Below are 17,706 nucleotides of genomic sequence, written 5' to 3'. Positions count from 1 at the left end.
TTGAACTTAAGAAAATTATTTTTATATGTTTTAATTTAACTTTTTAAATGGGTTCAAACATCTGAAAGTATTTAAAAAGAACCAAAAGTATTTTTTACTTCTCTCCCATCTACTCAGTTATTATCTCCTCATATAATCACTGCTATTAATTCCTAACTTATCTTTCTAGAGAATTTTAAATATTCCTGTGTATTTCCCTCCATATTTACACAAACACTAGCATGCTAAACACATTTTTTTTTTTTACATCTTGTTTTTTCCCTTATCTTCAATGTACTGAGCATCTCAACAGCTACTATTTATTAACTTATTCTTTTACTTCAAATTTAATTTTGGAAAAGAAAAACATGGCCATTCTTGGAGAAATAGAAAAGAGATGCTTGAAGAGTATAATGCTAAAAAATTTCCCATTCTTACTTGCCCGGTTCCACTCTCATATACTAACCTGCAGACGGGCCACCACTATTAGTCAGTGTTTCGGGTATTCTTACAGAATTTCTTTGTGTATCTCTACATGCAAATGCGATTATATATTCTTTTTTTTTTTCTTTTTATAGGAATATTACACATTTGTACCTTGCTTTTCTCAATTTTTGATGTTACTTATATTAATGTATTTTCATGTTTAAAGATGTAATATATACACTGTAGTGTATTAAAATGTGTACATATAAGAGATTTACAAATGCAAAATTTAAAATCCGCATTTGATTAGAAACAAAATATTATCATAGCAATAGCAAATTTATTTTTACATTTTATTAGATAGAACTTCTAAAGACCAATTGAGGTCAATCAGGACCTCCTAAATAGGTTAGTAATGTTTTTTATCTGGCACATTCTGGAAATAAACATACAGCTGTACTCATTTGACTTATTTGTCATTTGTTTCAGGGCTGTATCTTGTGGTTTTTATGCCATCCAGGTCTTGCATGTATTTCTGTCATTTTTAGTGACTACCAAAGAGATAAGGTAAGTAATATACATGATCACAGTAGTTTTTTGTTGTCTTTATTGAGAAATTATTAAAGTAGAAAAGCCCTGTTTATCCACTGATCAGGTTTTCTGAATTCTTTAAAACAAAACTTTGAAGCAAAATAATTGAACTGGTGAGTATATAAATAAGAACTTTAAAATATAAAAGAAAAATGTTTAATTTTAGTTAATTAAAAAAGGATGAAAATCACTTTTATTATTTCAGCCTATTTCATAATACTGTTTTATAAATTAGACAATTCATAATCCATCTTTGTTAAGAACAATTGATTCAATTTTTGTACGACACAGTGGTTACAAGTCAAGACAGATTTATGAAAAATCAGTCTAGCTGCTTTACCAGACTGCGGACTGGAGCGCCACGCTCGAGGGGCCCCACGGGATGGTGTTGAGCCCCGCCTTCTCAGGTCACCGGCGCCATCATTTCGGCACGCTCTGCCAGCCACCTCTTACAAGCGACGCCGTGTGGGCTTGAACGCGCAGGGGGCTCTTGGACCTGAGGTGTCTGCAAAGGGTAAATAGGTAGGAAGGTAGTCTGCAAAACTAAAGAAGCAACTTGAGAATATTTGAAAGGGCTTTTAGAATACTCTTCAGGATTCAGGTGGGGCCTGCTTTCCTCCTCTTACCAGATTAGCCAGGAACCTGATTTTTCTTACCACTTTCTGTAGCGTGTGCACCTGAGGAGAGAATGGTTTAGCAAACTGAATGTGTCTTATTTTGGAGTCTGTAAACTTCACTGTTCAATAAATTTTGCCTTTGAACAATTACAGTTCTGAACATCAGTCATATTTTCCTATTGAAAATTTCTTTAATAAAATGTACCCATGGTAAAGATAGAGGATAGAGCAGGATACCTACATATGTGTTTTGTATGTAAATGGGAAGTACGTAGGCTCCTGATAAATTGAATATAATTTGTCTGTTTTTGCATGCAGTAAAAGCATTCCCTTTCTTTTCTTTTCAGGTTATTACAATAGGTGTTATCCTTTGCCAGTCTGTTTCCATGGTTATTCTCTACAGACTCTTTCTGTCCCACAGTTTATACTGGGAAGTTTCTTCACTTTCTTCAGTAACACTACCACTGACCATATCATCTGGGCACAAAAGTCGGCCTCACTTCTGATACTTGATTTTCTTTAAAGGAAAAGTGAATTGATTTAAGAGTGCAATAAGGATCCAAATACAGTGACTTTTTTTTTCATACTTTTGGTATGAAAAATTGAACAAAGAAGGCAGAGCATGTTATTTATACAACTGCATTTAAGCAGTATCAAACTGAAAAAAGGTAATAAATGAAATGTTTTGAAATATGCTTAATAAACTTTCAAGAAAGTGTGTTGTTATAAGGTGACTTATGCAATTTCTCTGTGGAAATTAAGATGAAAAAGAATTATATGATATTTTGGTAAGAGATTCACCACTTGTAATGCCTCATCTTATATCAATAGTTAACTCAGGTTTGATAGTCCTATAAAAAGTAATCAGTTAAATGATTACTTGCTTATGCATATCTAAACTAACTCCAATTATGAAATCAGTGTAATGCACTGATTAAAAACTGCTGCTTCTTATGCTTTAAGGAAAATGCATTTCATACTGGAGTTTAAAGGAATTGAAAATGAAATTGCTTCAGAATGTGAATATAAAATATATTTATAGCTAAATGAATAAGTTTTTGTTTATTTATGTGTGGGGTTCTTCTCCATTTTCTTCGATCACTTTTGGCTCTAGTTCAGGTTCTGGCTTGATTAGCAAAGGGTTTTTGACAGATAGTTTATGAAAAATAAAGCTTAGATACATTACATTGGTTGTTCCTTATGAAGAGTTTTAAAATCTGAGCACTTAGGTGAAGGGACAAGCAGGGTTACGTGTTTAAAAAGAAAGAAGAAAAACGTACTATATGATATGGTACTAAAATTTTAATCCTGATATAATTCATTTCTCTTACATTGAATCCCCAATCATAATTAAGCCGTATACACAGATTAAATTAACAGAAGCATTTCACATAAATGTTGGTTTCAGTCATCAACTATCCATGAATTCCTGCCCAAGGATACTTAATCAGGATTAAATTTTCTATGAATAATTGAAAAACAAAATACTCACTGGATTTGTTATAATCCGTGTTGGCACTGGATTCTAAGTAGTTGCCATCTTGAATCCTTTGTAATAAAGCCATATTTTCTTGTGTATGTGATGCCCCAGTATTGAGTATGCTGGCGACAAAATACTCTGTCAGGCGCCTGTGTAAGGAATTGCTAGGTGGTTGGCAGTACATGCTGTGTGAAGTGAGTGTTCCCGTTAGTCGTCGCTGATCGGAAGTTACTCTGTTCCTGTGTGTCATGCTGTTCAGGCCTTTTCATTTTTACATCTGGCTTATTTTTTTTTTTAATATTTTTTATCTACTTCCAAAGGTATTACATTTTTAAGCAAGAAATGGTGCGCTGATCTGGTAATTAAAGTTTTTAATTAAATAGTTAAAATAACACAGCATAACTTTAAAGTACCTATGGCTTCATCTTTGTTCTTACCTTACACCTAGTCTCATTGGAAATGAACAGTATTCTGTTTCATTTTAAAGGCAAAATATATATGTTCATGAGTGACAGAGGTGACAGAGGTCAGCCTGCTCGTTAAATCATCCTTTAACAGTTCTTTGTAAGTTATTTAATAAATGAGGGCTACACGTTACCTCTAGGAAGTCTGCGGTATATTTTAGGTTTACATGACCTGTTGTGTGATCATGACCCTTCCTTTTAACCACATCTCACTCATAACCCCAGGTACTGTCTGTCTGTTGTGTTCAACTGAGGTACAGTGAATTAAGCAGAATAAAAAAGGGGAAGCCTTTTCATAAATTTTATGAACTTGGCACCAGTAGAAATAGGGAACAATTTTTCTGTTACCTTACACAAAGAACATAGAAACTGTAATCCAAATACATGATATGTGTTACTGCGCTTGCGTATATGAAACTCTTAACAGGTCTTTTTTTTTTTTTTACTTTATTATTTTTTAATTTATGGTTGAGTTTGTTGATAATTTATTTTGTTATTCAAGAGCCATTGTTAAATGAAGGAAAACAGTTGTTAATAATTAATGAATAACGTATAAGACATTGTTAATAAATTTAGTAATCAGAGCTGAAAATTTACAGTCCGTAAGTCATAGCACAGCATCCACTCTTCTCTTGCTGAATGTTTGCATGGAGCTCTGTCGGCACAGAGCCTGGAAGGATAAGCATATACTGCAAACTCTCATTAAAGATCAAAACTTTCCTACTTTTCTTTCTGTCAGATCATGCTTTTTTAAAATTTATTTTTACATTTTTTTCTTAAAGAAGATGAATGGTTGTGTGCAGAGCTCTTTTTTTCTTTTTTTCAGAAGCATTTTGTTTCTTTTCTTAGGAAGGTGTAGAAGATACTTTTATTGACACATGTAATATTAGCTCCTACTTAACTGAATGTCTGTTGTGCATCAGGCACTTACTCTCATCACTGAGCCCTACTGTGCTAGCAGAGCTCCCCTTTAACTGAGTATAAGAAGAAATGATTTCTCTAAATGCACCAGACTTCTCTTTCACTTTTCTACTTTTTACCCTCATGATTTAATGAGCACCTATTAGGTGTGTATGCTTTTAGTGAAAAGGCATGGCTATCCATAGTTAATTTTAGTTGATTTTAATGTTAAACCAGAATTGTACCGAAGCCAGAAATGAGCTTGTGTATCTCTCTGTAAGTGTGCACCTCAGCACATTTCAATATTTGAGCCTTGGCTTTCAGCTAGAGGGAGAGAGAATCTAGGCAGAAGAGCTTGTTTTAGGAAGGTTTTCTGTGGTTGCAACTTGTAAGCCAAGTCTATTGAAAAGACAAGATCTGTAAGTCTGAGGCCAACTATAATGTAGAGACTGGAATGTATACCTCAACATGAACGGTGGCCCTTCAGCCTGTTTCCCTTAGGAGGCTGTGCCTATTCCCTAGAAATTCTTAGGAAATCTGGAATTATTTGTATAACATTCTCTTTAAATAGCTTCCGTGGTGTCAAATCTGTGAGGTTTTCTGTTTGTTTTTGAGAAGTAACGCAGTAACCAGTCAATTTGAGACCAGATCTAAGAGGTAATACTGGTTTTTGTTCCAACATGAAGTCGAGAATTGAGACAGATAACAAGATTGGTTTTCCTGTGAAATCTGCAAACTACTGTGGAAGCACACTAGCCTGAACTCCTTGCAGTAGTCCTCAAAAGAATATTCCTGCCTCCACACTTGGGCAGCCTTTTCTGCACAACCCCCAGGGCATCATGCACAATGCCCTCTAGGAGTGTTGTTCACATAGGACACCAGGAGATGGAGGAGTCCTAGAAAGGAGTGGCACTGCCCACCAAAGCCCATTCTCTGCAAAGGGAAGGGAAATCAGTTGGATAATGGAATTCTTTGTGCTAATCTTATGCCTCTTTTTATGTTTGAAATTATTTTAAAATAAAGTTAAAAAAATATAAATCTGATCAAACTACTACTGCCTTGTTAAAAACTCTCCATTTGCTTCCCATTGCACTTAGAAAAAAAGTGATCCATGCTCATTACCGTGGTCTACAAGGCCCCACGTGATCTGGTCCCTGCCTCTTATCTCTGATCTCATTTCGTACCGCTCTCCCTCTCACCATACTCCAGCCTCATCATTAAAAAATACCTCATTTATATCACTGCCTCAGGGCTTTGCAGTAGCTACTTCTTCTGCCTGGAATACTCTCCTCCAAGTCTTGGCGTGATTGTGTGGCTGAATCCTCCTCACCCTCCAGGTTCTCGGCTCCAATAGCTTTCAGAGACTTGACCATCTGTAGTGGCTTTATATAGTGCCTATGTGGCTAAGCTGGAGATATGTTCCTCTTAATTCTCCCTGCATAATTTTAGGATAGTGTGGGTCACAAGAGATGGGTGGTGTGAGATTTAGAAGGCAGAAGTTAAGTAGCCAGATCCAGCTTTTTATAATTAAAAGGTCCAAGCAGGCCATGCATTTTTGCAGCTCACCCACATTATTGCTTATCTGCTGGCTTATCTTTTTGGTCTGTGGGCCAACAACCAGGCACACAGGAATGGCAGCTCCTACTTGATCACCTCCTTTATTTTCTCCCCGGCCAGGTGCGTGTTTCACTCTGTGACAAAGGGTGCCAGGTTCTGCAGCACAGCCCCGTCATTGAGATGGGAGGCTTGGAGGCAGTGAGAGACTGGCATGAATCCCCATGGGTTCTACTTATCCTGGCAGGTCCCAGTATGTTTTCGTTTCCCCCACTTCACACCCATCTTCCCTCCCACCTGCCTGACACAAAAGAACAGCCTCCTATAGTCCCTTATTTTATATATTATTTTATATATTAAAATGGTGTATGTGTGTGTGATATCCTAGTGGTTCTTCTCTGATCAGCTGCTGACTGATAGATATCCTTTCTATGGTGCTACCCTGTCCTAACTGCTCCATCCCATTTCCCCTTTTCTTGTTACAGTACTTACCACTTTTATCTCTGTCTGCTGCCTCTCTCCTCAGAGTGTAAATTCTGAGGAAGTTTGGCCCATGTCTGTATTGTTCATTGGGTGTATCCCTAGCACCTCGAACATTCCCTGATGCACATTAGATGCTCAAAAGTATTTCTTGAATTAATGAATTAAAGCAATTTTGAAAAAGTTTCAGACATGTACTTAGCAATATAGTGTTAATTAAATCATAGGACTTCCCGTAATGGCTTAAAATAATGCCTTGTCTATTCTTTATTCAATTACATGGAACCAAGAATTTGTAAAAATCTTGCGTAGTCATGTAGTTGTTATGAAGTTTAATCTCTAAAACTCACCAATTATGAGAGGCTTCCTCAAGTTGTCAAGGAGGCAGTTTTCCTCTATATAGTATTAGGACCGTGTGCCTTGTTTCTTAGCCCACAACAACTAAAAGCACCAATGTAAAAAGTTTGAGTCAACTAGAGGAAGAAGGTTGATGGTAGTGAGAAGTAGCTGGGAGAAGTCAGAAAAATTAAAAATGACAATAACTCATATCACAGGAGTCTGGGGTCATTTAGTGTGGATGAAAACAGCCCTGTGTGCCTGAATAGACTCTTAGAGCTTTATTGTTCAATATAATTTACGACAATGGCTCTTAGTAGATTAAATTATAAATTACTAAACATTATGTTCAGTATCCTCAGAGAAATGTGCAAGTACGTTGTAATGTTTTATTCTCAAACAGGTAATGTACACATGTTGTGCAAAAATCAGAAGGTTGAAAAGGGTAAAAAATTAAGTTCTTTCAGCCATCCATTTCCTTTCCTTGGATCCAACCTCTGCTATCAGTTTCTTGTTTATTCTTCCGGATGGCCTCCTATATATATAAGCACACACATATATATGAAACACAGATTATAGTATACCATACACAATGTTTTGCACATTCAGCAGTTTATGCTGTATCCCTATCTACAGAATTACTCCATTTTTTTCATTGGCTGCATAGAACCCCATTATATGGGTGTATTTTAATTTTTTAAAATCGGTTCTCTGTCACTGGACAGTGTTGGTTTCCACTCTTTTGCTATTATAGGTAGCTTCTAAACAGGAATAAAATGAATAAAAAATTTGCCTGGCCCTCTTCCCCTCTTCCCAGCACCACAGCCCACCCCCACCTTCCCAGGATGTAAATCCCTGGAGTTTCCTGAGTGTGAGAAGTGTCTTTGTTATTCATGGTGGACCTGATAGTTTATGCTAATGAGATGACTCAGGATGAAGACTGGCCACACCGGAAAGACCAACCTTGTGATTAGAAAGTTGGGCCTTTGAGTCGCAGTGATAGCAGCCTGACCCCTGGGGAGGGAAGAGGCACTGGAGATTAAGTTCAGCCTTGTGGCCAGTGATTTAGTTGGTCCTTTGTATGTTTAAAGTTTTGATCCACCTGGAATTTATTTTGCTATAAAAATAAACTAGGGATCCAACTTAATTTTTTTCAGATGATTGCCCACCTTTATAACATCATAGATTGTGTATTCTACCTTTTCCTTATCAATTTGTTGCTAGTCTATTTCTGGACTTAAGGCTGTTCTGGTGAACTGTTTGGTTCATGATCTAGAACCACACCATTTCAATTATTGTAGCTTTAAAATATGCCATACTGTTGGGCGCCTGGGTGGCTCAGTTGGTTAAGCGACTGCCTTCGGCTCAGGTCATGGTCCCGGAGTCCCGGGATCGAGTCCCACATCAGGCTCCCGGCTCAGCGGGGAGCCTGCTTCTCCCTCTGACCCTCTCCCCTCTCATGCTGTTTCTCTCTCTCGCTCTCAAATAAAAAAAATAAAAAATAAAAAAAAATAAAATAAAATATGCCATACTGTCTGGTAGGGAGAGTTACCTGTTAGTGCTCTTGCTCTTCTTCTTTTATAATTTTTATGATTATACCTACTGTTTTTTTTTTTTTTTAAGATTTTTTATTTATTTATTTGACAGAGACACAGCGAGAGAGGGAACACAAGCAGGGGGAGTGGGAGAGGGAGAAGCAGGCTTCCTGCAGAGCAGGGAGCCCGATGCGGGGCTCGATCCCAGGACCCTGGGATCATGACCTGAGCCGAAGGTAGATGCTTAACGACTGAGCCACCCAGGCGCCCCCCTACTGGTTTTTTATATGAACTTTAGAATCAACTTTTCTGATTTTCCAATGAAAAATCTTGCTTACTATTTTTAGTTCAGTGAATTAAATTTCTTTAATTTAGGGAGATTTGACTTCCTTAACATGTTGGATGTTAATCCCACAGATGGTTGCTGATCTTTTCGGCTCCTTAGCAAAGCATTTCATTAACTGTGAACCTGTGGTTGCTCTCAGAGTGATCTAAAAAACTGGTATGAAATACCTTTCTATTTCTTTAATGTGAACATGTGTTTGTCAGTCATGTTTTAAGGACTTCCTTATATAGACCTTATACATTTCATGATACCCTCTGGATATTTTAGTGTTTTCTTTCATTGTATCTTACAAATGGCTGTTATTTAACACATGAAGCCTGTTGATTTCTGTATTTTAATTTTGCTTCCAATCTAACTGAATTCTCCTAACAGTTGTAATAATTTTCTAGCCGGTTCACTTGTATTTTCTAGGCAAACAATTGTGTCAGCTGCATATAGTGATCATATTTATTCTCTCCTTTCTCTTTTTTACCTCTCATTTTTACCCTCTTATTGCTAATGTCTTCAAACCGTGTTAGTTTTGGTAACATGGCAGTAAGATTTCTACATTCCCCATGATGTGATTCCAAGTAGACTTTGTTAAAAGTTAAATATATATATTGTGATCCCTAGAGCAACAACTACACACACACACACACACACACACACACACACACAGAGCAATTGTTTTGTCAAAAGTACAATATGAAAATTTAAATGGAATGCTAAAAAAAAAAGTTCGAATAACCCAAAAGAAGAGAGGAAATGGGAAATTAAAAACAAAATAAATTTTGTTTTTTGAATTAAAAACAAAAATAAGCAGAAAACAAATAATAAAATGATAGCCCTAAATCCAAACATATCAATAATCACACTAAATGTAAATGTTCTAAATTTAGCAAGTAAGAGGCAGAGATTGTCAGAATAGATTTTTTTTTTTTTAATGTCCCAATGGTATGCTATCTACAAGAAACTCACTTAAATGTAAATATAATGTTAAAATAAAATGACAGGAAAGATATACCCATGCGTACAATAATCAAATGAAAGCTGGAATGACTGTATGAATACCAAAGTACACTTCAGAGTAATGAAAATTACCAGGGATAAACAAAGGATGGAAAGATAGAAGAGATGATTCACCAAGAAGACCTCACAATCTTAAATGTATACACCAAACAGCAGATCTTAATACATACAGCAAAAACTGACAAAGCTGAAAGGAGAAATAGACAAACCCATACTTGTAGTTGGAGACTTCAACACTCATCTCTCAGTCATCAATAGAACTAGTAGAAAATCAGCTACAATACAGAACTGAAAAACACCATCAATGAGATCTACTTGACATTTATAGAGCACTCAGCCCAACAGCACATAATATAGTCTTTTCAGGTACACACAGACCATTCATCAAGATAGACCATAACCTGGGTCATAAACCGTAACAAATCTAAAAAAAACCTGAAATTATGCCAATACGCTCTCTGATCATAATCCATAACAAAAACATAGCTGGAAAACCCACAAATACATGAAAAACAATACTTACTAAATATATTTTGAACTGACAAAATGAAAATACACCATATCAAAATATATGGAAGGAATAATATTGCTTAGGAATAAATTCATAGCATTAAATGCTTATAAAGAGGGGTGCCTGGCTGCCTCAGTCAGTAGAGCATACAACTCTTGATCTCAGGCTTGTAAGTGCATGCCCCACATTGGGCGTAGAGATTAAAATAAAAAAAAATAAAATCTTTGGGGGTGCCTAGGTGGCTCAGTCAGTTAAGCATCTGATTTTGGCTCAGGTTATGATATCAGGGTCCTGGGATTGAGCCCTGCATCAGGCTCCCCACTGAGCAGGGAGTCTGCTAGTCCCTCTCCCTCTGCCCTTCCCCCCACTCCTGCTCTCTCTCTCTCTCTCAAAATCTTTTAAAAAAAGTAAAATAAAAAAATCTTTAAAAAACAAAAATGCTTATAGAGAAAAGGAGAAAAGTCTTGAATCAATAAGCTTTTAAATTAAGAAAAAGGAAATAAAAAATAAACCCAAAGCAGCAGGAGGAAGAAAATAGTAGAGTAGATATCAATGAACTTGATCACAGAAATCCATGGAGAAAATTAATGACTGGTTCTTGGAAAAGATCAATAATATTAATAAGCTTCTAGCAAAATTGAAAAGAAAAAAAGGGGTGACATGAATTACTAATATCAGTCATGAAAGAGGATGTATCAGACTCGGCAGACATTAACAGGACAATAAGGAAATCCTGCAAAAAAAAAAAAAAAGTCCTCTAGACAATTTAGATTGAATAACCAATTCTCTGGGAAGTATATGTCAAGAACTATGAAGACTCCAATATTTTACTTACAAGCTAGGTAGTTAACCTGTTACTGCTTCATAAAGGCTGCAGAACACACGAGACTCCTAGGTCAGAGATGAAGGACTTTGTTACTCCTAGTATAGCAAATATCATGAGCTTCCTGTTGGTTGGCATTAGTTACACATAACTCCTAAGTCCATTGGGACAATAGGTATAGTCTGTGGTGAGACTAGATAGATGTTACACATACAGTGAGATTCATGTGACCCCCAAGGAACACCAAAGTTGGCAAATTTATCTCTTTTATAACTGGCACCGTGGGGATGCCTGGATGGCTCAGTGGGTTGAGCATCCGACTCTTGATTTCAGCTCGTCATGATCTCAGGGTCATAAGATCAAGCTTCATGTTAGTGCCACACTGGTCATGGAGCCTGCTTAAGATTCTCTCTCCCTCTCCCTCTCCACCTCCCACTCTCTCTATCTAAAAAAGAAAACAAACAAAAAACCCTGGCACTGTGTTGAAAGGAAAATGTTACCTCATCCTGTTCCCTGCAAACACAGCCCTGAGAAAGGGCGCAGAGAAAGAGTGGTTAGAGCTTTGCATTCTTGGCATACCCAGCAAGGGCATGCAGGGATGCCTGGGACCCAGAGCATATCACTACAAACACCAGACTACCGAAACCCACCCAAGATGAACTAAATGTCCAAAATAGTCCTGTAACAACTAAGGAATTCTTGTTTAAAAGACTTCGGAAACAGAAATCTCCAGGCCCAGATGGTTTCACTGGTGAATTCTACGAAATATTTAAAGAAGAAATAGCACCAATTCTACACAATCTCTTCCAAAAAATATAAGAGGAGGGAGAGAAAAAGTAAAGGCAATTCAGTGGAAAAGTGAATGCCTTTCAACAGTGTTGGAACTATTGGACATTCATACGGAAAATAAATGAACCTTGACTGCAACCTCCATCTTATACAAAAATTCACTCAGAATTAATCAAAATTTAAATGTAAAGCATAACACTATAAAACTTTTGGAATACATAGGATGAAGTCTTTGTGACTTAAGGTTAGGCAAAGAGTTCTTAGACACCAAAAGCCCAAACCCCAAGAGAAAATATTGATAAATTCAACTTCATTAGAATTCAAAACTTTTGCTCACAAAAAACACTGTTAAAAGGACAAACAGACTAACCACAGTCTGGGAGAAAATATTTGGAAATCACATATCCAGTAAAGGACTCTACATAAAGAACGTATGGAGAACTCTTAAAATCCTACAGTGAGAAGATAACCCAGTTAAAAAAAATGGACCAAAGTCTTCACCAGATCCTTCACCAAAGAGAGTATATAGATGACAAATCAGCACATGAAGAGGTGTGCAACATAATTAGTCATTAGGAAACTGTAAATTAGAATCATGGTGAGATAGCCACTATGTACTTATTAGAATGGTCAAAATAAAAATACCAAAAATACCAAGTCCCGCCAAGGATGTGGAGCAACTAGAACTCTCCTACATTGCTGGTGGGAGTGCAAAATTGCACAACCACTCTGGAAAACAGTTTTGCAGTTGCTTATAAAGTTAAATAACTTACCATATGACCCAGCAACCCCACTTCTGGGTATTAACCCTGGAGAAGTGAAAAGCTATATTCCCACAAAAAGCTGTATGCAAATGTTTATGGCAGTGCTAGTCACAATCATGAAAAATTGGAAACCCAAATTTCCTGAATTGACAAAGTATAATGTATCCATACAAAGGAATACTATCAGTAGTAAAACAAAACAAAACAAAAAACAAGCTATTGGTTTACACAACTTGAACGAGTCTCAAAGACGTTATGCTGAGTAAAAAAAGCCAGTCTTGCCGCACCTGGGTGGCTCAGTTGGTTAAGGGTCTGACTCTTGGTTTCAGCTCAGGTCATGATCTCATGGATTGTGAGATCAATCCCCACATCAGACTCCACGCTCAGTGGGGAGTCCGCTTGAGATTCTCTCTCTCCCTCTCTGTCTGCCCCTCCACCCCCAAATAAATAAATATATAAATCTTTTTTTTAAGCCAGTCTTAGGTCATATATTGTATGATTCCATTTAGATGGCATTTTCAAATAAAGAAAACTGTAGTGATGGAAAAAAAGATCAATAGTTGCCAGGAGTTACAGGTGGGAGGAAGGTATGACAACAAAGGGGTAACCAAGGAGTTTTTGAGGAGTAATGGTACTTTTCTCTATACTGATTGTGGTTGTGGTTTCATTGAATCTATCCATATATTAACATGCAAAGAACTGCACACCAAAAAAGTCAATTTTGCTGTGTCATAATTTAAAGAATAAAATAAAATTTTGAAAATGGATGTTGGATGTATTACCTAATCCTTTCTGCATCCAAAAATATGATAGTACAATTTTTCTTTTGTTCTATTAATATGGTGAGTAGTGTTAACAAATTTCCTGATGTAGAATTATCATTCAGTATATTTTTGGAAGTTTTACCACCCCAGTCTGATAAGATTTTTAAAAACCTGGGATCTCAGGCCACCGGGGTGCCTCAGTCAGGGAAGCAACAGCCTCCAACTCAGGTCATGATCCCAGGGTCCTGGGATTGAGCCCCGTGTCGGACGGACTCCCTGCTCAGCGAGGAATCTGATTCTGCCTCTCCCTCTGCCTCTCCCCCTGCTCATGCACTCTCCCTCCCTCCCTTTCTGTCTCTCTGTCAAATAAAATCTTTAAAAAAATAAAAATTAAAAAAATAAAAATCTGGGATCTCTAATAGGGTAGAAACTTTAGGCAGTTTAGAGAATGGAAATATTCAGATCTCTTACTCCTTTAGGCTGTCTTGGAAAGACAAGACTTGTGTTTGCTCTGAGAAGTGCATTTAAAGTCAGGTGTATTATTTTGAATGTTTGCTTTATGTGTCACTTATATTTGGTTTATTGCCAGTAGGTGCTTTAGAGTATAGCTGGTTAGGTATAAAAGGTGCTGAATTCTTTTATTTTTAGGAGATACTATGACCCACTGGAAAGAGCGGGGACTTTTTGGCACAACAGACTGATTTCAAATCCTGACTCTGCCGTGTTTCATTGATTTTCTCATATGTAATCTGGTTTTGGAGCAAATAGTGGTTCTTTTAGCACAGAGAAGGGGTCCTCCTGACTAGAGTGAGGAGTGGCCAGATGTGAGGGACGGGTTTTAATATTACTAACTCATGGGATTGTTGTGAAGATTATGTATGGTGCTCGTGCCTACTCAGTACAACGTTCTTCATTTACAGACCTGAAGGTTGTCTGCAAAACTTTCAGTGAACCTGAGGTTCTTCCTAATCTGTTCATTCATGGAGATAATATTTAAATGTCCATGAGATGAAAGTGTTTGCTTTAAATAATCATACATATGTGGTTAGAACAGAAAGTAGGCTTGATTGGAATACGTTCAAGATTCTATCTAATTTACACACGACTACATTCCAATTTACACCCACACAAAATAAACTTTTAAATCTCTTGCCTAGCCTGTGAGCCTTATAGATCTTTCAGAAGATAAGTTTTTAAGACTTACCCAGAAGTTTGAGTGTCTGTAAAAGGTTTATGGGGGCGGGGGGAGGGAGGTGAATTTTTTAAGTGAAAAGTGGTTTTTCCTCAGATACACCAATTGCTAGGACTGAAGTTCCTTATCAGATTAGTAAACTGTAATTATTCTTTATTTCCTTTCGTAAAGACGTCAGGTTTTGTAGAAATAAATGATATTCAATAGTTGTTAACGTTTAATATTTCTAAACTAACAATACTTTTAAACCCCTGGAGAGTCTACCTTTGATGGTTCCTCAACGCATATAAAATTGTTCATAAACTTAACCTGAGAACTCAAAGAGAAAGCGCTTCTGACATAGGTAGGGTTTTAAACACAATAGTAAAAATCGCAAATTACGGCTCCTATCTGGATTTCAAGATCATAGATCTCTCGCCTCCTTAAATATCGAAATTCCCTTACAGAGAACAACACTGCGCTGCCTGGTCTTCAGCTTCTGGGTCTCCGTCTCTCACATGTGGTCAGCCCTCACTCTCTCCAGCAAGACCCCCTCACTGCACTGAAAGGATCACTGTTTGCTCTGAACCAGATGTTTCCCCCCAGGGCTCTGCTTTAAGTCGGTAAGGTAATATTTCCTGCCCTTTGTCTTCTTCTTATTTTTCATACTTCTGCTCTTTATCATAATGTTGTTTTGGTGTTTCTGGTGCTTGATGATACACCACTGTCAGCTTAAGCTTATGCTATGAGTTTCAACAGCTGTGACATGTCTAAACTGCATTATCTTGAAAGTGTTGGCACTAGTGAGAAATAGAAGGAGCCAAATTAATAAAACAAAACATCTCAAAGGGTTCCTATGGCTACATCCTGCAACCAGGAAGTACCCATTGGGTTGAGTTGGCTCGTTCCTTCTGCAATAGTCTGTGCCGTGCTCCTGCATCATTTGTGTGCACACTGGGTAATATGGGCTTGGGGAGATGGGAGCATCTGATGATTGCAATCACATCACTGAAGGTGTGCCTTTTTGCCTATAAAACCCATTCTTAAACGGCTTATTGTGTTTGAAGTGATTTATTACAATCTTTAGAGATAAAATATGAATACTGTACAAGGGGTGTGGAAACCAAGGTACAAAATGGAATGTTTTATGGAGGGGAGTAATCAGAAAATAATGAGTATGCATTCTAATAAGGGCAAAGTCACTGCAGAAGATTGAAAAGACTTCCTTTTATTGCAAGTTGAACCTGTGCAGAGTTGGACTCAGGCAGTAATAAAGTGGTGCTACGTTGCTTTGCATCTGATTTTATGAGAACTTTATGTGTCAGCGTGACTGTCCTCTTTATGTATTCATATTTTAGTTTTAATGTATTTGCGTAGAGTTTGATTTTTTTTTAATGAGGTAAAGCTTCAGGGTATGAATGTAAGTGCTACTGTAACCCCTGAGTTATGAGTGGCAGGGGAAGAGTCTGGAAAAGAGGAATACATTCTGAGGTGAAGATCAGCTTGTTTGCCATTTAAGAAGGAAATGCTTTTTATCTCCATATATGTAGTGACGTTTTTTTCTGGGTGATTTACCTATACCTAACCTTTTCTGTTCTTCATCTTTTCCTTTATACTTCCTAAGAGTTTTGCCTATAGTATATATTGGAAATATTTTTTCTACTTTGCGATTTGCACTTTGGTTTTGTTTGTGATGTTTTTCGGCATTCAAAAATTTAAAGGTTTTTATGTAGCTAAATATATGAATATTTTCCTTTGGTATTTCTGCCTTTAGTGTTCTTTAGTACCCTAAGATTACATATACAGTTATATTTTAGTTATATTTTTATTCACTAATTCCACAGGGTTTTTTTTTTTAACAATCATTTCTTAATCTATTTGAAATTTATCTTTATGTAAAGCAATAGTTCTCATCCAGGACTATGCCTTAGAATTAAATGAGAAAAAGAAAAAAAAAAAAAAACCCAACAACTCATGCCTAGATCCCATTCCAGAAAAACTCATTTAGAATCTCTGAGGATAGGGTCTGGCCATAGCATTGTTTTAGAATTCCTGCAAGTGATTTGTGACATTCAACCAGAGTCAAGAATCAATAGGTGGACTCAGGTATGGATCCAGTGTTTTGTTTTTCCAAATTGTTCCAATCCACCTCTTCAGGATGTTTTGAAGAATATTTACTGATATGAAAATGGTCATGATAAAATGAGCGTAAGTGAAAAAATATTGATATAAACTTTATATGTATACACATATGCCAGTACTCTCTGATTTTAATTTTATACTAATGTATATAGTACTATGTAAAAGACTAAAAAATACATTCAAATTTTAATGGCGATTATCTCAAGGTAATGAGATTTAAATTTTCTTATTTATCTTTTTCTGCATTTTCCAAATTCTCTATAAGCAGCATGTATTACTCTTTATAATGAGAAAAAGATGGTTGCAAAAGAACTTTAATTTTTTTAAAAGATGAATTTCTAGTCATTTTTTAAACAGTACATAGACGAGTATGAGAAATGTTTTAATTGTGACAAAATCATAAGGCTATAGTTTGCAAAGGTGGGTTGTTAGATGAGGACATATGCATTGGTATACATAAGGTTTGCTTAATAGATGTTTATCCACTTTATATACACTTATTGATTTAATTATAACTGATTTTAAATTCATTAAATTTTTTATTTCACTTATCTCTGAGAATGAAATACAGTTTGGGGATGATTGATAAAAAGAATCTATATATTTCAGTTTTTGATTGCTTTGGTCAATGAGAGAATCATAACAGTAGGTATGGTTTTATCTTAGCTTGTGTTAGCACATTTGCTCACTTTGTGTAGGGAAATCAATTTAATAATAAGATCTTACATTCATATAGGATTTCTAAAGGCACTAGGGACTAGGAACTTTAGATAATGGTCAGTCCATTCTCCTGTTTACAATTGAAAAAACTTGTTCAAGATCATTTATTTCCTCAGAGCCTTACAAAAACCCCTGTATTAGGTTGGCAGGATTTTACTGTATTTAACTCAATCTAAGATTCCATTGCTTTTAAGACTCACCATTAATTTTACTAAGAAAGAATAAGTGTTGCTAATCAAATTATGATACAGTGTTTTCTAACACATTGACTGTAGATGCATCCAATTTCAAGATCTTAAAATTTGA

The 17,706-nt window shown here is 36.4% G+C and overlaps 1 protein-coding gene across 6 annotated transcripts in view; it reads left to right on the top strand.

Annotated features, from left to right (window-relative positions):
* GPR180 (G protein-coupled receptor 180) overlaps positions 1–15,519 on the top strand; it is a 42,182-nt gene extending 26,663 nt beyond the window's left edge. For 3 of the 6 annotated variants that reach the window (XM_036080104.2, XM_036080101.2, XM_036080102.2), the window contains 2 exons: positions 895–972; positions 1,961–2,342. In XM_036080104.2, coding sequence (XP_035935997.2) covers positions 895–972; positions 1,961–2,119 — 237 coding nt within the window. In that variant the 3' untranslated portion in view covers positions 2,120–2,342. Of the gene's footprint in view, positions 1–894; positions 973–1,287; positions 1,766–1,960; positions 2,343–15,005 lie in introns of those variants that run through there. The other 3 variants (XR_013446902.1, XR_013446903.1, XM_036080103.2) reach the window with 3 other exon arrangements.
* Positions 15,520–17,706: the final 2,187 nt, after the last annotated feature.

This window comes from Halichoerus grypus, chromosome 4, assembly GCF_964656455.1.
Source record: "Halichoerus grypus chromosome 4, mHalGry1.hap1.1, whole genome shotgun sequence".
Classification (NCBI taxonomy): domain Eukaryota; kingdom Metazoa; phylum Chordata; class Mammalia; order Carnivora; family Phocidae; genus Halichoerus; species Halichoerus grypus.
The sequence above is the reverse complement of the archived record's forward strand: the minus strand, read 5'-3'. Positions and strand labels throughout refer to the sequence as shown.